The sequence below is a fragment of the Chlorocebus sabaeus genome, chromosome 8 (assembly GCF_047675955.1).
Source record: "Chlorocebus sabaeus isolate Y175 chromosome 8, mChlSab1.0.hap1, whole genome shotgun sequence".
Taxonomy (NCBI): Eukaryota; Metazoa; Chordata; class Mammalia; order Primates; family Cercopithecidae; genus Chlorocebus; species Chlorocebus sabaeus.
In genome coordinates, this window is record NC_132911.1 from 3,960,069 (window position 1) to 3,982,152 (window position 22,084).

At 38.1% G+C, this 22,084-nt stretch overlaps 1 protein-coding gene across 2 annotated transcripts in view; it reads right to left on the minus strand.

Moving 5' to 3' along the window:
* CSMD1 (CUB and Sushi multiple domains 1) overlaps positions 1-22,084 on the minus strand; it is a 1,948,922-nt gene that overhangs the window by 89,287 nt on the left and 1,837,551 nt on the right. For both annotated transcript variants that reach the window (XM_073017922.1, XM_007961594.3), the window contains exon 50: positions 15,761-15,946. In XM_073017922.1, the coding sequence (XP_072874023.1) occupies positions 15,761-15,946 (186 nt within the window). The remainder of the gene's footprint in view (positions 1-15,760; positions 15,947-22,084) is intronic.

Here is a 22,084-nt window from a genome sequence, read left to right on the forward strand (position 1 = left end):
GAGAGTAATACCACAGCAAGTTGATACTTCTGAATATTCATTTAAAAGAAACTCAACAAATTTATTTTATTTCTTGTTCTCTTTCAACTATTACTTCTAGGCCACAATTTCTATGAAAAAACCGTATCTTAAGATATTTTATTTTGAAAGTTCTTTATGAATAATCTATAACACTTACTGTAGCAAACTTTGATTTTTAAATTTCCTGTGACCACACGGTTTCACAGGTGAAAACATTCTCTTTTAGTTATGAATTTCCTATTAATATACCATTGATTGAATAAACAATATGATAAAATTATTGATAATCTATGTTCAACACAAAAGTAATGTTTTATTGGTAAGACACCAATTGATGCTATAGATAAGGCATTTTTGTTGTTCATGCATTACTGATTGTTAGAAAGAGACAAGCTTTAGTATCAATTGTATTGCTATTGTGGACTTCAGACCTCAAGAAAAGTCATGTGTTAAAATAAATTTGGCTCACTGAGAATGATGGTTAACACAGGAACAGAAAACCAAACACCACATGTTCTCATTTATAAGTGGGAGTTGAACAATGAGAACACATGGACACAGGGAGGGGAACATCACACAACAGGGCCTGTTGGAGGGTAGGGGACAAGGGGAGGGAGAACATTAGGACAAATACTTAATCCACGCGGGGATTTAAAACCTAGGTGATGGGTTGATAGGTGCAGCAAACCACCATGGCACATGTATACCTACGTAACAAACCTGCACGTTCTGTGCATGTATCCCAGAACTTAAAGTAAAATAAAAATAAATAAATAAATACATTTGGCTTAGAGTTGCCTTTGTACTTTGAATTCCTACACAGTGAACTGCAGCCTCACTCAGTACATAACAAACTGCAACTCTACTCAACAGGATGTCCTTGTAACAAGTTGCTGAGTCTCAGCTAATCACAGCAGCCTTGCTTCAGCCCATCACAGGCCCCAGACTAGTCAGACCATGCCCCAGTCAGGCAGGTGCCCAGCGGTGGCTCCTCCAGCTGCCTCCCCATGTCCCTTCCTTTTTCTATCAGTGCCGCTGCCCACATTGCTGAGTGGATCTCTCCAGACCTTTCCTGGATTTGAAGGCTGTCTGATTGATACATCTATTTACTCAAATAAACTCTGCTAAATTTCATGGGTCAAAAGTTTTCTCTTAACAGGTAGAAGAAAAATAGTTGGAATGAAGAAAAAGATTTGATGTGGTTTCTGGCTGATGAAATTTTTGTCCTTTTTTTTAACTGTTTTCCATAGTTTCCAGGTTTTCTACACATCACTAACGGTCAGAGAAAAAGCCAACCAAGAGATCAAAGGGACTTAGGAGTAGTGGCCTGGTAAGCACAGACATCATTTTACAGTTAGGCTGAAAAACTAAAAGCTGAGAGGACTTTATTTGTTTATAAGAAAAACTGGAAATAGTTACACTAAGTCCTAATGAAAAAAATCCTCTGTCTTGAGGTACAAATATATATGTATACAAACACATTACATATAAAAACACATAAATATATGTACATACGTAATTTATATGCATATATAAATTTTAATATATACATACCACACATAAATGCAAAAGGTTATAAAAATCAATGCATAATAGTTTAACAAGGGGTTATTTAGGAAAACTAGGATGCTTCTGTTATATTCTTAGTTATTTCTTCCCACAGTATCATACTTAGGAAAAAGTGAAAAGGGAGCAAAAATATTGTCTATAGGGAAATTCTCATTTCATGACATTAAACATTATAGATTAAGGGAATAAGATAAAACTGAGACATTTGGAGGATTGTTGAATACATGAAGCTGAAGTTAAGAACTGGAGCAAAAATATGAGTGGAACATCACAGAACAAAGAAGGCAAAGCGTGAGCCAGGGGCACTGGGGAGAAAGGGAAGGAGGGCATCGGAAATGGCTTTCCATCGAGCTCCCATTTCTGCCCAGGGACGGCCCTAACACTGAAAGGCGGCTGCAGTGAATACGTACACCTCCCCTAAGACTTAAGACAAAGTGGAGTTACAGTCAGGAGGCAACGCGAAACAGCCTGAGTACCTCTGTGCTGACATTTTTAAAGAAAACACTTCCTTCTTCCTAATAAACAAAAATATCTTAGCTCGAGCTCTCCAGGGCTGTTCCCTGTACCTGCCAGCACTCTCCAGTCACCCACCACCATAGGCAGACACTGTAGAGCGTGGCTGCTCCCACGGACACACACCTGTTTAAAGAGCTCTTTTCACATTGTGTATGTAATCCTGTAAGTAATTTTACTCTACGTGGATCCTCACTCACGACACTGAGACAGGAGAGGAGGGTGTCACTAGTTTTTGTATTTATTTGCGAGTTACAGAGGAGCAGGGAAGCCCAAGTTCACCCCAACCAAGCCAGAATTTTCATCTACGGGCCTCACATCATGTTGTGTTTCTGACTTGTCACGTTCTCTGAACACTAGAAACAATACAGGAAAATCTGATTTACTCTACAAATGACTAAAATAGATAAGGTGCTGGAAGCCATTTCTTGGCCCTTCCTTCCCTCCCCCCCTCCCTCCCTCCCTCCCTTCCTTTCTTTCTCCCTTTCTTCTTCTTCCTTCCTTCCCCTCCCTTCCTTCCCTTCCTTCCTTCTTCCCCTTCCCTTCCCTCCCTTCCTTCCGTCCCTTTCTTTCTTTCCTCCTTCTTTCCCATTCCTTCCTTCCCTCCTTCCTTCTTTCATTTCTTCCTTCTTTCCCATCCTCCCTCCTTCGTTCCTTCCTTCTTTCCTTCCTTCCTTGTTTCTTCTTTTCCTCCTTATTTTTTTCCTCATACATTATGACAACAAACTTCTACCACCTGTACTAACCTGAGGAGGCATTTTCCATTTCCTGAGATTATAAGCCCTAAATGACCTGGAGTGCATTTTAGAAGCTTTTAGAAATGTGGATTCAGAAAGGCATTTCAAATGCCTAAGGTCTTTCAAAATATTTTCCTGTCTATAGCAACATGAGTTACAGCATGGCCTTAAAACACAGAGGTTAGAGTTCATTTATGGAGATTGCCTTTAAATTTAAGATAGGTTAGCACTGATATATGCTTTGCCAAATATTTAGCATTCATATTAGATGTGCAGTCTCTAATATCAAATCAAACATGTGTTCCTCTTCTAAAAATTAATCTGGCTTTAATAAACATAGCCATAGCATGGGATTCTCTTGAAAGATGGGTAGTTTCCAAGCAGGTTTCACTGAGAATCCAGAAAGGGGTTGGTTGACTCCAACCTCAGAAATGTCCTTAGACCACTGAGGGGTGAAAAGGAGTCTCCTATGGACTGGTCCAGAAGGCTCTCCTCTCTCTTACCTCTACTTCTCCTCCTATTTCAGAGTGAGAAGTCAGGCTCTAGAATTTGGGGAAGATAGAAAGGCTGAAATAAGAAAAGAACATTCAAATTTTATGTTCTGTTTATTTCCTCATTTCTAATATCTCCACCAAAATGTTAATGCAGCCAAATACTCCCATCAAAAATATTAACTTCACCTGGCTACTATTAACTAATATGTGGCTTGGAGAAGCTTTAGTTTCTCAAATGGATTTTCACTCTTACTGCATGAAAGGGAAAATCAAGGTGTAGATAGCATACACATATTGAAATATATATATAATATATATTATATATGTTATATTTTTATTATATATTATAATTATATAAATATATAATATATATTTATTTATAGAAATATAAATTATATAAATATACATTTATAGAAATATACATTATATAAATATACAATATATATTTATTTATATAAATATAAATTATGTAAATATATAATATATTATTATATATTATTTATATATTATATATTATATATATATAAAATAATTACAAATTGGGCCTAGCATGGTGGCTCATGCCTGTAATCCCAGCACTTTGGGAGGCCAAGGTGGGTGGATCATGAGGTCAGGAATTCGAGACCAGCCTGGCCAACATGATGAAACCTCGTCTCTACTAAAAATACAAAAATTAGTCTGGCTTGGTGGCGGGAGCCTCTAGTCCCAGCTACTCGGGAGGCTGAGGCAAAAGAATTGCTTGAACCCAGGAGACAGAGGTTAGAGTGAGCTGAGATTGTGCCACTGCACTCCCGCCTGGGTGGCAGAGTGAGACTCCAGCTCAAAATAATAATAATAATAATAATACAAATTAATAGGTGATTTGAATGTTTTGTGGAAAATAATTGGTTAGAATATTTCTGAGTAATATTTTCATATAAAACATTTAAAGGAAATGTTTTGCAGCATCATGAACATTTTAAAACATGTTGAATGTTTCTACAGAAGTTCGAGAGTCATATTTCTCCTTCCCTTTCTCTGCCTAAAATTGTGAAACATTTTTCTTCATATCAGTAAATAAATTATGAATATTTCTGTACAAGAAATAAATAATAATTTCCTTAACCAAGATGAAAATGGCTGAGCAGAACTTAAAAGCATGAGAGAGCTCCTGACAATTTTTGAACTACATGAAATTGATGTCATTCAACATTTTTGGACTTAATAAAAAGGAAATTTTACAGGATTAAAGCAAATAATTTAAAACATTCTCAAATGAATATTATTTTAACAGTTAAATACATATGTACTATAGAGCAAAAATATATCCCTTAAAATGCATTTTTCTTGTTTTCTTTTCAGCATTATATTAATATAGAACAAGCAGATTCTTCTATTTTACATGTATTACTTGTTCTCTGATTCCAAACATAAAGAATCCCAGGTGATATCATAAATATGCTTGAAAACGTGCTAACATGAATATACACACCTTGAAAAGCTTTTTCTAGCAACATTTAAATTTTTTCTAGGCATAATATTATACACAGCATCAGGTTATTTCTTTTTCTTTTGAAATGTCAATGTAAGTGTTGGCTGTGTAGAAATATTATTTTTGGTTGTTACATGCTTGTGCCATTTCAAAGAAAATAGCACCATATCTTTCTGTAGAGATATGTATTTTAAAAACTCACATATTGATAGAAATGTATACTAATATTCCCATCTTTACTCAAGTATATGTTTAGAACTGTTATATGAAAGATGAGGATGTCAATCTACTGATATTTTATAAACCGATAAACTCGATAGTTCAACCTAGCAGAGCGTTTTTCCCAGCCTGTGACAGCCTCTTTCCGGCAGCCATCAAATGGTGGTAAACCCCATCTAGCCGACAGCCTGTGGGTATAAAGGGCTTTAAAGCAGTATAGTACAATCACACAAATGTTACGTTCATTTCTAAAATGTCTTTTGACATCACGAACTTCTTGGTTTCAGAATATGTTAGTGATTATTGTCCACCCTTCATCTCTGTGAAACATCAGCTCTGGAAGGCACAGAGGCCTTAACAACTTTGTGCACGCTCCCATGCCACTGGGAATCCAAGCCTCCCTCATCATCACGCAATGGTTTCCAGCACCTGCCAACCCTGTTCCCCAGCCACCCAGGCAGGAGGGTGATGGGGACAATTCTCCACAGGTCTCTTGTGCATCTCGTTAGCTAATGTACCAAACTGACCTTTCGGCCTGAACTCTTTCTTCCAAGCATGTAGCAAACAACCTTGGGAGAGAGAGGCGGATATGTACCTCCTCTCTAGCACACAGGCATTTCCTTTTGTCACCTGAATTGGAATTTTCTAAACGTATTTATCATCTGCACACAATGATGATGCATTTAGATTAGGTGGGGATGGGACCTCTCTTTGGCTTTGTATACCCGCTTATGGGAATCCCCTGTCAAAGCACAGCTGAAAGCAGGACGGACACTTTATGCTAGTTCCACGTGGGTAACCTTGTGGATGGGCATAAAAGGACCATCTTCAGTGCTGACTCCATCACGGACCAACCGAGCAACCTTGGGAGAGGTACTCAAGCTCCCATCTATACTCTGCGCATGACTGCAGCAATTCACAGGTTTGTTATAAGAGCGCAAAGATTTAACTGATGTGAAATGATTAAAACAGTGCCTGGTACTCATAGACATAACCTCAGTTTCTCTACATTGGGTTATTTATAGGTCATATAAACCTAGTGCTAGATATGACTTAGTACTGTGGGTTTCTATGTACTACATGTACTATATAGTACAGAGATGCAAGAGTCTCCGTGCTAGAGAGGAGGTACATATCCACCTCTCTCTTCCAAGGCTGTTTGCTACATACTTGGAAGAAAGAATTCAGGCCAAAAGGTCAGTTTGGTACATTAGCTAACGAGATGTACAAGAGACCTGTGGAGAATTGTCCCCATCACCCTCCTGCCTGGGTGGCCTGGGAACAGAGTTAGCAGGTGCCGGAAACCATGTAGTACATATAATACTGTAGGTTTACATGTACTATATGTACTATATATAGTATTTGTACTAGCAACATTTAAATGTACATATACACAAATGTATATATAGTACATATAGTGCATACAGTACATTTATATGTACTACATATAGTACATATAAACCTACTGTACTAGGTCACTATAGTGATATATATATATAGTAGATATAGTGATATATATAGCAATATATATAGATTATATAGTACCACAGGTCACTATAGTGATAGGTTTAAATGACCTATAAATACTAGATATGACTAGATGTATCTAGCAATATAAACCTATCACCATCTATGAGTATCAAGCTAGTATGGCTCTGGTTTGCTTTCCCTTTTTATAATGTATATAGACTGCATTTAATCATGTAAAGTCCTCAGGGTGCCCAGCATAGAGCAGGCCCACAAAAATAAATTGTGAATGACTGCTTTGCTTCACTGACTAGTAGTAGTTTTAGCTAAAGAAACAATACCCACATACTGGGATTACAACTTAGGGTTGTTCTTTTTTTTTCATGCAAAAATCACACATTTATTAAACATATTATTAACTTAAAAACAACATACCAGTTTCTTTTACAGTGCTCTTCATCCAACACCTTGGACAAAACCATCAGCCCAGAGTGAATTCAGAAAACAGATTACAAGGCAAACAGTGACAATAGGTATGGACAGGCACTAGCAAAAAAAATGCAATTTGTTCTTTAATTAAATAATGTCATTCTCAAGTGATACAGACCAGTCATCTTGACAGAATTCCTTTTCTTGTATAAATATTCATAAATAAAATGTCTCTACATATTGGAAATGGTGATTGTGTTATATTCCTTTAATCTCAAAGGAAACATTTATAATATTCTAAGTATCTTTAGCCCAAATACTACGTCATATTGGGCATTTTTTAATAATCAGACTGTATTGTCCTTCATCTGTGAAGTTGACACTACTGATTTGTCAATGCCAAATGTTAGGCTAAAACATTCAATTTTTATTATTATAATGTAATAATAATAAAGTATTAATTGTATTATTATAATGAAATATTAATTTTTATTATTTATAATATTATTTTCTTATTGCATCAAAAGATGATTGCATTCTAACTTTTGTGACCTACCAAATTTAAGATGTATATACATTGTTCTTTACGTTGTTCTAGAAAAGAGATTTTAATCCTGTAGCGACTTTGCTCACTTACACCAGAGAAAAACAATGTAGTTTTTCATTAGAAGGTTAGGTTAATGGCTTTGTTTCCTCCTAAATACACAGTACATGATACACATCTATTCATCATTTTGTCACACTATTAAACCCAGTCCACTAATACCAACAGCCCTCACTTGTTTTATCATGTCACTAGCATGAATCATGTCTTCAATGATCCAAATCCAGTCTCAGTAAATAACTGAAATGAAAAGAAAAGGTGCGGTGACTCAAACGTCTGCCTTGGAGATTTGTGCCATTGCAAGAAGAATGCAAATGGAAACATAATTCTTTATGATAACCTTCGTCTTACTAAGCCTGAGGGGGAAACGAACTAATTTTATTTACCATTTGCATTTACTATTTATCAAAGCTGAAGTATTGATCTCTTGAGATTCAGTGTGCTGATCTACATATTATTGCAATTGTTAAAGAAACTTAAAAATTGTTTCATCCCAACATAGGATACAAAGGAATGAGGCTTGGGGAAATATATACTTCGACATGGTAACCAAATTTTTCTGAGTAAGAGGCAAAGTTTTATGCTTACTCTGCCCGATTTCTTCCATTCAGATTAAGTGAAGAAAAACACTCCCCAAGTAAAAATTAAATTGGTTTTTCAGCCCTTGGATACTAAGGCATTTTAACAAAATATTCACATCTCTTTTTTATAAACTTTAATGAACAACGGGAGAAAAATGCTTACTTGAAAGTTTCAGATGATGCTTAGAAAATGTTAATATGGATTTTCCATTTTATTATAAATGTGACATTTATTTCCTCATGTTACTGAACACATCGTAGTTGATATCAAAAGAGTATTCACAATGCAAATTGACTTTTTGCTGTTTAACAACCATTTAATGGAACCTACGATAACTTCTTTACAATGTGAAGTAACTTTGTTAATTTTTGTCATTATAACTTTAAAGCAATTGTACATCTAGATATGCATTTTTAAAAAATAAAATAAAATGTGGGTATAATTGAAGCTAGCTTAAGCCTTGTCATATGTTTTACACAGGCACAAAACAGCTCTATTAATTGATACAGCATTTACTTGTGAACTGCAAGAGACACCTCATTCCTGATTTTTCCAGAAGATTTTAGAGAAAGGCCTTGTCCTTAAAGCCACCGGTCTATTACCTATCCTCAAGAGAATATGGTGACCCATCACCCACTTAATACTTTTCAGAATAAACCACATGCAGCGCTAAAGTGGCACCTGTTTCCTGCTTGTGTTCTCGGTTTATAATGCATCAGACTTAAAAATTATGAGAGCTAATATGTTCCTAGAAGCAATATATCCTAGAAATTAGGAAGAAAGATTCTCTTCTCAGATTTTCTGGACCCAAATCTGGACTTGGATGCTTACTCTATTTATGACCTTCACCAAATTACTCAACTCATGCCTTCTTCTGGTTCTCCTCTATAAGATACGGTGATAATGAAATTATATACCTCAAAATAATTAAGTAAATTAACTTGTGTAAAGCCATTGGAACCAAGAGTGGAAGACAGTAGTGGGTACAGGATTAGTTTTAAATTAGTAATTACCCACATGGTGTGTAGCCTGGTTTTCTGCAGAGGAGTGTCCTGTTTTGACTGCTATGCTCACAAGGTCAGTCTGGCTGTTGTTTGGAGACAAGAGGGAAGCGGAGGTGAGACAGCGGCAGTTTCAGGAGCTCAGATGGTGACCTGGGTGGTACAGAAGTGAAGCCATGTGGATGGATGTGTTTCAGAGGCAGGGCTTGGTGAGGGAATGAGTGTGAGAACAAGACAGGAGCTGAGGGTTAAAGGAGATACCTGTATGCCTCCTCCGGTTCCTTCCACCCTACATTGTGTAGCTGGGAATGTCCTAAGGCTCCAAATCAGGCTTCTGACCACCTTCTTCACCTCTGCTTCTTTTCATTCCCCTCCCTGGACATTTCAGAGTTAACAGGGCCCTCAAATCATGTCTCCTGACCCTCGCCCCCATGGATCATGAAACCAGGTGAATATTGAACTATCTCTATGTACAGGCTGCTGGACTGGACAGAGCCTTGAACTTCCCCTCCACCACGGTACAGTGTACCCCCAGGCAGGCTTTGGCAGCGTTACACAATTGCTGCATTTTCACGATGCCCAAAGCACCTGTGTCTAATCAAATCACTTCCAGGCAGCCTTCCCCGCAGCAGCTGAAGACTTCCAACACTACCCTAGAGGTTTGTGTGATGCCCAGCCACATCTGTGTGCTCACATATGGCAAATACTTTGATATCTCAGTTATTTTCTTTGTATTAAACCAGTAAGATAAGGAACATAATATCTTCTTCCTAGGACTGCTATTCTAATTGAGTCACGTACCTTAGACAAATGTCTACAGTGACTCTTCAAAGCGCCGCTCTGGGCTGGGCGCAGTGGCTGATGCCTGTAATCCTAGCACTTTGGGAGGCCAAGGCAGGCGAATCATGAGGTCAGGAGTTTGAGACCAGCCTGGCCAACATGGTGAAACCTCATCTCTTCTAAAAATACAAAAATTAGCTGGGCGTGGTGGCAGGTGTCTCTAATCCCAGCTAGTCAGAAGGCTGACACAGGAGAGTCGCTTGAACCCAGGAGGCAGAGGTTGCAGTGGGCCGAGACTGAGATCACACCACTGCACTCCAGCCCGGGCAACAGTGTAAGACTCCGTCTCAAAAAAAAAAAAAAAAAGAGTCGCTCTGATTTTACTCCTATTTTGCCAGGCCAAGCTCTGGTCCCAGCCATCTCTTCTGTAGAAACTGGTCCTAGACAATTCCCGTGTTCCTTCATCTACATCAGTTATTCCTTTCCTCTGCAGTTTGCATCCGGCCCTTTGTTTCACGTCCTGTGCATATTTTCAGGCACTAAGGGCAGGAGCTATCACTTCCCAGTCTCACGCCAGTGATTACAAGCCTGATGCCCCATTCAGAGCCCACGCTCCAGGACACTCAGTGAGGGGTTGCGAGTGCACAGTTCCTCCCTGTATCAACAATGTCTCTGCCTTGCTGTGCCCATGGGGCTCACCATCTCGCATGCTCTCCTGATGGAATCCAGGGCACTTTGCTGGCTCCCATCTTTTCGAAACTCTCTCCTTCTCCCTTCCTTTATCCCCAACCAAGGACTTAAAACCTCCATTGCGTTTCTTTTCCTCATAATTTTCACATAGTCGGCTCTTTATTTCAGGGTTATGTAATGTCAATCCCTTTTCTGGCAGATAGTAACGACTTGCATGGACATTCTAGAGACCAGCGTGCAATGCAGAGGAAAACACTTGAGTGTGTCTAGTTTCTTAACCCAGCTATGTGTGGCCTTAATACAGAAGTGCGGCTCTGTGGACATAAAAAGTAGTTTCTGTTTAAGCCACGAACGCATTCTGTTCTGGATGTATTCACAAACACCTCAACTTGACAGTGATAGACGGAAAGTTCTTGTTTATTTTGTTAACCTGTGAAGTAACAGGCACAGATGTGAGAAATTCTGTAAGAAATCTAAGGGTAACACACCATTGCTTAAAATAAAATTCCACTGAGATGATGTATCTGTGATACCCAAAGAGCTGAATTATTTTCAGGTAAAACAATTTTTATTTAGCTTTAAATGTAATGAAAGTACCCATGTCAGTCAGGACACGGACCTAAATTCAAACAGGTCACTATAAATATTCACAATCAACAAGACTGATTTTGTAGAAAACTGGGAGATGTCACTTTAATTCATTTTACAAATTATTAAAATATATTAAATAAATTTGGAAAAAAGGTGTCTGATATATCACATTCTGTTTTAGCAAAATAAAATGGATGTCAGAAGACAGTATGTTATTGGCAAAAAAGTAGACAAATGGGTCAATGGAACAGAATAGAGAACCCAGAAATAAACCCACATAAATATAGTCAACGAATCTTGAGCAGAAGAGCAAACACAACCCAACAGAGTAAAGATAATCTTTTCAACAAATGGTGCTGGAAAAACTGAGTATCTACATTCTAAAAAATAATCCAGACACAGACCTTATGCCCTTCAGAAACATTAATCCTTTATGTATCATACACCCACATGTAAAGTGAAAAAACATAAACTCTTAGAAGATAACACAGGAGAAAATTGTGGTGCCCTTGGGTTTGGTGATGACATTTTAGACACAAAAACAGAGGCAAGATGCATTTTAAAAAGAACTGATATGTTAAACTTCATTAAAATTAGAGTCCTCAGCTCTGCAAAAGACACTATCAAGAAAATGAAAAGAACAGCCACAGACTAGGAAAAAACAATCTGCAAAAGACATATGGGATAAAGAACTGGTATCTACACTATATAAAGAACTCTTTGAAAAAATGGAAATTAACAACCTGGTTAAAAATGGGCAAAAAGACTGAACAGACACCTCATGAAAAAAGACAAACGGATGGCAACCGAGCATATGAAAAGATACTCCACATCATGTCTCATCAGAGTATTGCAAATTAAAGCAATAATGAGACACTACTGCACATCTATGACAATGGCCAAAATCCAGACACTGACAGCACCAGATGCTGGCGACAATGTGGGGCAATAGGAACTCTCACTCATTGCTGGTGCAAATGCAAAATACTGCAGCCTTCTTTGAAGACACTCTGTTGGTTTCTTACAAAATTAAAAATACTCTTACCGTTCACTCTATCAATCTCAACCTTCAGTATTTACTCAAATGTGTTAAAAACTTGCGTCTGTAGAAAAACCTTGCACACAGATGTTTATAGCAGCTTTATTCATAACTGCAAAATGTGGAAGCAACCCAGATGTCCTCAGTAGGTAAATGGGTAATAAACTGTGGCACATACAGACAATGGAATATTGTTCAGTAGCAAAAAGAAATGAGAACCACAGCCATGCAAAATCATGGTGGAAACTTAAACGCGTATTACTAAGTGAAAGAAGCCAATCTGAAAGGCTAGGTGCCAGATGAGTCCCACTGCGTGACATTCTAGTAAAGGTGAAACTATGGAGACAAAAGATCAGTGTGTGTCAGGGGCTGGATGCAGGAAGACATGAATGGGTGGAGCACGGGAGATTTTTAGGGCAGGGAACTACTCAGTGTGATACTACCATGGTGGATCCCTGTCATTACACATCTGTCCAAGCCCACAGACTGTGCAACACCAAAAGTGAGCTCTCATGTGAATGCTGGGCTCTGGGTGATGACGGTGAGTCAATGTAGGTGCATCTGCTGTAACACGCACCCCACTCTAGTGTGAGGTGTTGATAGCTGGGGGAGCTGTGCACATGTCGGGGGTGGTGTGTTATGTGGGAAATCTCTGTGTCTTCCATTCAGTTTTGCTGTGAACCAAAAACTACTCTCAAGAACAATGTCTGGGCCGGGCGCGGTGGCTCCCGCCTGTAATCCCAGCACTTTGGGAGGCCGAGACGGGCAAATCATGAGGTCAGGAGATCGAGACCATCCTGGCTAACACGGTGAAACCCCGTCTCTACTAAAAAATACAAAAAACTAGCCGGGCGAGGTGGCGGGCGCCTGTAGTCCCAGCTACTCGGGAGGCTGAGGCAGGAGAATGGCGGGAACCCGGGAGGCGGAGCTTGCAGTGAGCCGAGATCTGGCCACTGCACTCCAGCCTGGGCGACAGAGCAAGACTCTGTCTCAAAAAAAAAAAAAAAAAAAAAAAAAAAAGTCTGTCAAACAAAGAAATGAAAGCTCTGAAAATAAAAATTGCATTTTATAAAGTGACCTTGTCATTTAGCAAGTCTTTCTCAGATAACATAGAAATTTAAAATGGGTTTTCCTTTAAAACATGGCGTATACTTGACATTTTATGCAGAACACCTAGAGAACTTTAAAAAAAAAAAAAAAATGGTGATTGGTCTCCACCCAAGACCAGTCGACTCAGAATCCCTGAGGGTCAAAACTGGACATTAATATTTACTTTAAATCTCTCTAGATGATTTCAGTGCATACCCAGTACAGAACCACTGGCATTAGGAAAGGGGTATAGGATTTAGAACAAGAGGGAGTAGAATTCAAACTTCATATCTGCAAATTAGTAGTTTTCACCTCATTTGTGTCCCAGTTTTTCAGAGTTTTTATGAGATTTGTAGATAAGCTATTTGAAATATTTGTCAGGAAATACAAACTTTAAAAATGGAGGCATCGTTATGAATGACCTCCAGGCTGTGTGCAAAAGAAACATTGCCCGTAAATGTCTGGGACATCGTTCTTATTAAAATCAACCCCAAACATATACATATTGCCATCTGTTAAGTTCCTGTTTTGAGAGAATAATTTTGTTTAGGACTGGACTCAAAAAACTTACCAATGTATCTTGCTATCTTAGCTTCCCTTACTATTAATTAATTGCAATAAAATTGTACCTTATTAAATGGAAAATAACCAAGAAATACTAATGTTGATTCAATATAGCCTGACTCTCAGGAAATGCAATAAAAATGATGAAATGAAGAAAAATAAAAGCTGTTGGGAAGAACTCAACCACCTTCCATAATTGTTTATCTATTTATGTCTAAGTATATAGATATAAGTAAGTTTAACATTTTTAACATGACCAAAATACTGTATACAAAAAGAAGCCAAAGATCTGATTTTATTATTGAAGACTATGTGAATCCTTCTGCTAGTATCACTGGAGCAAAAATATCCTTGTAAATAAGTCAACAAATAACAGATACTAGTGAGGCAGTGGAGAAAAGGGAACACTTGCCTGCTGCTGGTGGCAGTGTAAATTAGTTCAGCCATTGTGGAAAGCAGTTTGGTGATTTCTCAAATAACTTAAAATGGAACACTTATTCAACCCAGAAATCCCATTACTGGGTATATACCCACAGGAATATAAATTGTTGTACTATAAAGACACATGCATATGTATGTTCATTGCAGCACTGTTCACAATAGCGAAGATATGGAATCAACTCAAATGCCCATCAGTGGTAGACTGGATATAGAAAATGTAATGCATACACATCATGGAATACTATGCAGCCATAAAAATAGTGAGATCATATCCTTTGCAACATGGTTGGAGCTGGAGGTCATTATTCCAAGTGAACGAATGCAGGAACAGAAAACCGTATACCACATCTTCTGTTTTGTAAGTGGGAGCTAAACATTGAGTCCACACAGACATAAACATGACAGTAATAGACACTGGGGCCTATGGGAGGGTGGAGGGTGGGAGGAGGGTAAGGATTCAAAAACTATCTATTGGGTACTATGGTTATTACCTGGGTGAGGAAATTATCTCCACCCCAAACCCCTGTGACACGTAATTCACCTATATAACAAACCTGCACATGTATCCCTGAACCTAAAATAAAGTTTTTTTAAAGGAGATCATTCTATATGTACTGACATGTAAAGATATACATGGTATATTAAATGAATAAGATTATAGAACCATAAAAAGTCATTGTCTATATAGAAATGTTATATAGTTTTTAACTTAGAAAAAGTGGGAAGTTATATTATTTCCAATTTGAGACTAGTTTTAATATCCCTGCAATGAAAATCTTGCTGTAGAAATTCAGTGTGTGTCTGAGTGGAATTTTTCTTCTGGTGGGCTTTGCATTATAGACTATTCTGTAAGACTAGAGTTTCAGAAAGTACCCCAATTTGTTACTCTTTTAAGATTATTACTATAGATTGTAAATAGCTTTCTGGAAAACTTACCCCACTTCACAAATTAAATTAATGCTTTATTTACTGAGCATCAATGTGTTATGCAGATACACAATGATACACAAATAAATTAGGTGATACACAAATAAATTAGGCACTGCTTTTGACTTCAAAGAACTTAAAATTAGATGGAAGATAAATAGGAAAGATTGTGTTAAATTATGTTTTAACATCTTGTGTAAAGTGTTATTGCAGGGCTTAATGTCTCAATTTCCTCAGATTTCATCCCTCCAAATTGAAAATGGCAGCATAGAATAGGATGCGATGTGCAAATTGCATCGTGTCTACGCTGTTTATATTTAGGATTCACCTAACTTCAAGAGTGCATAGCTCATTCTAAATGGCTGAAATATTTTATATGAAATACACTGGTTTTAATATCACTATGATGAAAGAGACCAAATCCTCAAAGGTGTGGGAGAGGACCTCTGAATGTGGGAACCTGGACTTCTCCCCAAAGGATTCAGTTCCCACCTAAACCACACAGATGGGCAGATACCCCCAGAACACTTACGCTTACAAGTGGGCAGCTTCCCCTTGTTACTCCACAGCCCATCTTCTTGACACACGGCCGTTGCTTGCTGGCTGGGTTCAAGCTTGAAGCCCTCGTGACATTCATAGACCACTTTACTGTCCAAAGTGAACTCGTTCCCGGTAAACGAACCATTTCCTGGGGATTCTGGGATTCCACAGGACACAGCTGAAAAGAAATGAAACAAATGCAGGCTTATTCTTACAGAAATTATTTTCTAGTTGCTATTATGATGATTAATTCTGTTTATCTAGTTTTCATTTTAAATACATATAGAAATTGTGAATTATAACTCTTTCTTTTTTGGAGATGGAGTCTCGCTCTGTCACCCAGGCTGGAGTGCAATGACTCAATCTCGGCTCACTGCAACCTCCGCCTCTCGGGTTCAAGCGATTCTCCTGCCTCAGCATCCCAAGCAGCTGAGATTGCAGGCACACTCCACCATGCCGGCTATTTTTGTATTTTCAGTACAGACAGGGTTTCACTATGTTGGCCAGGCTGGTCGCCAATTCCCAAACTCAAGTGATCCACCCGCCTTGGCTTCTCAAAGTGCTGGGATTACAGTCAGGAGCCACAGTGCCTGGCATGAATTATATTTCTAGGGTGTGGGATAAGTATACACATTTTCAAAATATGAAGGATGTTAAAGGTTAATGAGAAAACAATGGAAAATGGGTCAGAATTATTTTTCTGGAAGATAAGGCTGACCACTCTCATGCAGCTTAACCACAGTCTGACATATTTTATCAGAGGGTGTGGCCAGGGGAGCACGGGCGTCACACACTCATCTTCATCTCATATTGGAAAGAAAGGGGAAGGGATGAAGTAGCATCTTTATCAGCACAATGCTTATTGCAGTGTTGACTCTGGTGTCGAAATTCCTAAGAATCAGCCGCCTCAGCTCTCAAAACTCTTCCCCTTTTATTGCTCCCCTCCCCTTCCCCAACCCATTTTCCTTTAAGTCCCAGGAAGTTCTGTTACAAGAAAACAGGACATAAGGAACGGATAGAGGAGGCACTCAGGGAAGATTCCCAGGGCAGATGGCAGCGTCTCGCGGAGATGTAGACCGCTTTCACGGGAGAGATCATGCAAGGAAGAGGCATGTGTGCAGAAGAGGCTTTTTAAAGAACAAGATTTGGGGAGAATTCCGTGTAAACCCTTTCTTCTTAAATTTACTATGTCTGATCCAGATGTATCTACTATGAGACAAGGAAAAAATTCTCAAATGACTAAATGTGACAGTCATGAAACCAACAGTCAGGCAGGCAGAGGATGACATTTCAATGATCATGTACCCACTTCAGGAGCACCCGTAAAAGAAAAGTTCTATGGTAACTAAATAAAGAGCCTTCTTTTACTCAATCAGTATTAAAGATATTGTTCACACCATGGATTTAAATTTAGACAGTTCAAACTTTTTCCCATGTAGATTCTAATGAGGGTATTTGTGTAACAGGATAGAGCTGGAAGGGCTGGATGAAGGAATTTATATAAACACCTAATTCTATATATAAAGAAAACGACTAACCTAAGGTGACACAATGACCTAGTAAAACCTCCGGCCAGAGAGTAAATCTTATGACTCCCAACCGAGACTATTTTCTCTTCTGCAAAAGCACAGGTTCTGTCTGGTATTGTTGGAGTCCCTTGGTTTGCTGTTTTGGTTCTTTCTTCTTTATCAATATATTAAATAAATACAATGGGAAATTGCCAGAGAAGTAAAAGAAAACGTATTCCTCAATAAAATCCAAACTCCTGGAAATTTCAAGGTCTAAAATGTCTCCTGTTTAAATGGATGATCAGGTATTGCAACCATCAAAAATACATGTGGGCCAGGCACAGTGGCTCACGTCTGTAATCCCAGCATTTTAGGAGGCTGAGGCGGGAGGATTGCTTGAGTCCAGGAGTTCTACACTAGCCTGGGCAACATGGTGAAACTGTCTGTACCAAAAATACAAAAATTAGGCAGGTGTGGTGGCACACACCTGCTGTCACAGCTACTCAGGAGGCTGAGGGGGATGGATCACTTAAGCCCAGGAGGCAGAGGTTGCAGTGAGCTGAAATTGTGCCTCCAGACTGGGTGGCAGAGCAAGGCCCTGTCTCAAAAACAAACAAAACACACGTGCATGTGTGTGTGTGTACATGTGTGTACATGCATGTGTATGTGTGTATACATGTGTGTGTACGTGTGTGTGTACACGTGTCTGTGTACATTTGTGTGTATGGAATACTACAATAATCCATTTGCAGTAGAAGGAAAATGAAAAACCATAGACATATAGGCATCATTTGGGGCAAAGCATTTAAAATAATTAGTAATCATCTTTGGCTCTGTGGAAGCAACAGATCCATAGGAAGACTGTTGCCATCTGGAAAACGTTCATCTTAATTTCCTGAATGCAGTAAATGCCATAGACCCATCCCTTTCTTTTCTGTGTGTATCTCACGATGCTCCAGAATCTAGCTTCCTCGTCATTTTCTCTCAGACTTCACTTCGATAATCATTTGTTCCTGATCGCAAGCCTCAATTTCTGTCCCACTTGCTGGCTGGAATGTGCCCAGTGTTCAGCTTTCCTAAAATTTTCATTCGGGCTGAGCACGGAATGAAATGACATTTTTCTGTCAGGTTAAATGGAAAAGATGACATTCTGCAAACGCAGATGAAGCCCCATCATGAAATGATTCATACGCAGGAGACCAAAGCAGAAAATCTTTATAGCCCCTTGTTACATCTGGACACTTATTTGAGAAGTGAATCCTACTTGTCCAGGTTTTAAGACAACCCATTGTATGTTGCCTGATCAACAACCAGGAATATTTTTATGGTTTTGAACCACAGTGTTTAGCCCCTTAAGTGTCTTAACAAAAGGCTATTTGGTGGATTTAAAATAATGGTTGGCAATTGGTCAAAAGTGGAATTATAACACTTCTGATTTCATGAAGATGCGGCATAATCCTTATGGACTAAAATCAGGCTCATGGGATGAAGACAGTTTCCTGCTAAAGTCTAGTATTCATTCATCTCTCATTTATTCCCCCAATTTTGCATGATTGCTATATGACAGGTATCCACAGATCACTTGTTTTTAAAAATACTAATTAGCATTGGTGGTGTAAGACACTTTCACACTTTGGAGAATTTCCTTACATTTGGTATATCCAAAGAGAGTAAAATTTCTCAGTTGTTTTTTCTTTAATTGTACTAAGGTATTATTATACATCCCAGCAGCTTAGGCAACTAATCATTTATTGATCCTGTAAAGTTATCTTTTGTTTATTAGCACAGGCCTCAAACTCAGACGTCTGCGTCAGTTCTTGTTGTGCCTCTCAATAGCAGTGTGGCTTCAGCCAAATTACCTAATGAATGCTGTCTTCTTAAGCTCAAGTTATCAAGACCTATGTCAAAAAGCAATCATGAGGGTTCAATGAAATCATCCTTACAAAACGCGAGCCCTCTGTCCACACGACATAGGCATTCAATCCATGACAAATTATTATCATATGCGGAAAGTCAAATACTTATTATATTATATGCAGGATATGTATTGTATTACACATACACACATAAAATTTTTACTTATTTATTTGCAAATAAAAATGTTAGTTGCAAGGATCAACTCTCTGTCATCTATTTATTAAAGAGAGCAAAGAGTAAGTTGGTAGGTAGTAAGATGGCTTACCTCACTTTCCTATCTCATGAGAGGTGTAACAGTTTGGTTTCAAAAAAATAAGTAGAAGAGATGTCCAGTGTCCAGTGTTGTCTGAACCTTTAATACCACGAACCCCACATGGGATTTATTATTTGCATATTTAAGATCCTTCAAACAGTGGTTATTTTTGTTTCTGCAGGCTTAAAACGTTTCTCTGTTTTTTCTTTTTTTCTTTTTGAGACAAGGTCTTGCTGTCATCCAGGCTGGAGTGCAGTAGCACAATCTGGGTTCACTGCAGCCTCAACCTCCTGAGCTCAACCCATCCCCTTACCTCAGCCTCCCCAGTAGCTGGGGACTACAGGCCCAGGTCACCATGCCTGGCTATTTTTTGGAGAGACTGAGTCACACTATGTTACCCAGGCTTGTCTTGAACTCCTGGGCTCAAGCCATCTTCCTGCCTCAGCCTCCCAAAGTGCTGGGATTATAGGCATGAGCCACCGTGCCTGGTTAGCCTGAGGATTTCTGAGGATTTTTAAGTATTTCCAATGTAAGAATTTTTTATTAAAGTTACATATTTCTATATATATATAACTTTAAATACATGTACACATGTGTTAGGATTTTTAAGTATTTCCAAAGTAAGCATATAAGAATGTTTTTATTAAAATTATATATGTATATATAACTATATGTATACATATAAATGTTAATCAAAATTATAATACAAGAATATTCTAGATTACTATCTACATGGGTTCTACTATATAATATCAGTGCCTGCCATTTGCTTTTGTGTTTATAATCATGTTGGGCCAAGAAATAACAGTTAATTTTTGCAGCCTAAAGAGAAAAATATCAGAGGCAGATAATGGAGAAATCATGGGCTTGCTTCAAGTGAAGAACAAGTGACTATACAGAAAGTTCCACAAATATAAGCCATATAATGATTATATGGTAAGAAACGTTGAAAAGATTGACTCATTTTACATGCAAACACACACACACTTGGTAAATACCTATGAGTATCATGTATAATTTTTCAAGTAATAATTGAATTTCATAAAAACATCATCATCCTAATGGTTATTTTCCTCAACTTGAATTGTATAAGTTAAATATGCATTTAATTTGTAAAGACAAATATGTATGCATAGCTTTATGTTTGTATAATTTAGTAAGATTATAATCAAATAATTAAATTCAAAATCAGGGTCATTAAAACACCTTAGGAAACACTAACTTAAGGGAATCATCAACTATATGTGTGTTTGCAGGTACGTGTGTGTGTATGTGTATATATATGTATACACACTTTTCTATCTGTATGTCTGAGGAAACATATAAGTACATATGTGTAATTATATCTTATTTTATACATGATTTTACAGTTTACATAGTGTTTTCACGTCATACTTTTTTACTTATTTTTCACTACAAGCCTATTAGACACAAACCTTATTCTACTTTCTTACAGGTAAAGTTACAGATGCTAACATTTTTTATATCATTTTCCCCAAGTGTAATAGTCATTAAAAGGCTGAGGCCTCAGACCGGGTGTGCTGAATTCAGGTAGAATTTCTCATCACATTACTAAAGATTCCTGGAGTATTATAATTATGTGTTTTCAATTTTAAATCTATCAGATTAGTCTTCACTGATGTTTTCATAATTTCATTTGCATTTTAAAAATTTATAGCGGCTCCCTATTTCCCGCAACACTGAACACAAACTACATGTTTTGTCTTCAAAGCTCACCAAAACCTTCCTCTACTCTCCGTAACTTCCCACCGTCTGGCCAGCAGACCCTCGCCAGGTATCCACACCGCCCAGCCAGCTTATTCTCACTTTCTTGCCTTAGTTTTCTCTGGGTTCTTCCTGTCTACCTCGAATATTCTTCTTATTCTGCACCTATTTAAGCCTACTCTAGAGTAGAAAATTGGCTTCAACCATTGCGTCCTATTCTCATCTGATTGGTAGTGCTAATGTGTGCAACTATTTGTAATTTAGCAAGTATTTATTTAAATAAAAGTATTGCTTCACAAAGTAATATATAACTGCACTTCCTGCAGCTGTCTGTATTAAATTACCTTGTACACTGTCTTCTTAAAATTGCTACTACTTTAAAAATAAATATCAATGCTGCTCCAACAGATCTATGCATTCTGAGGCCCATGAAAACAGAATATTAGACCCCTATTTGTGGGTAGACAGTCAACATATACAAATATTTTGCAATCATTACAACTTGCAATACCAACTTTCTTGATATATGAAAAAAAATCACAAGTTAATTTTTCAATAAACATGATTCTTTTTGAAGCTAATTGCTGACGGATTATTGCAACATGTAAGGTGCTAAGACAGGAAAAAATAAAGACACAGTTGTAGATTTACCATGCAATAAATAACAGGCCTCTAGAAAGAATGTTTGTGTCACAACTTCTCAAACATTAACGTGCTCCTTACCCCCAGGCCATGCTGATGGCACAGGTATCCTGATTGACTAGATCTGGGGGAGGGGAGGATTTGAGGCTACTTTTCCAACAGGCTGCGTTGTCTCGGAGGAGCAAGGATTTAGACTATCCTAAATGCCCTAGGAAGGCTGCTAAACCTTTTCCCACACACAGTTTACAGACACCTGCCATAGAATTCCCCT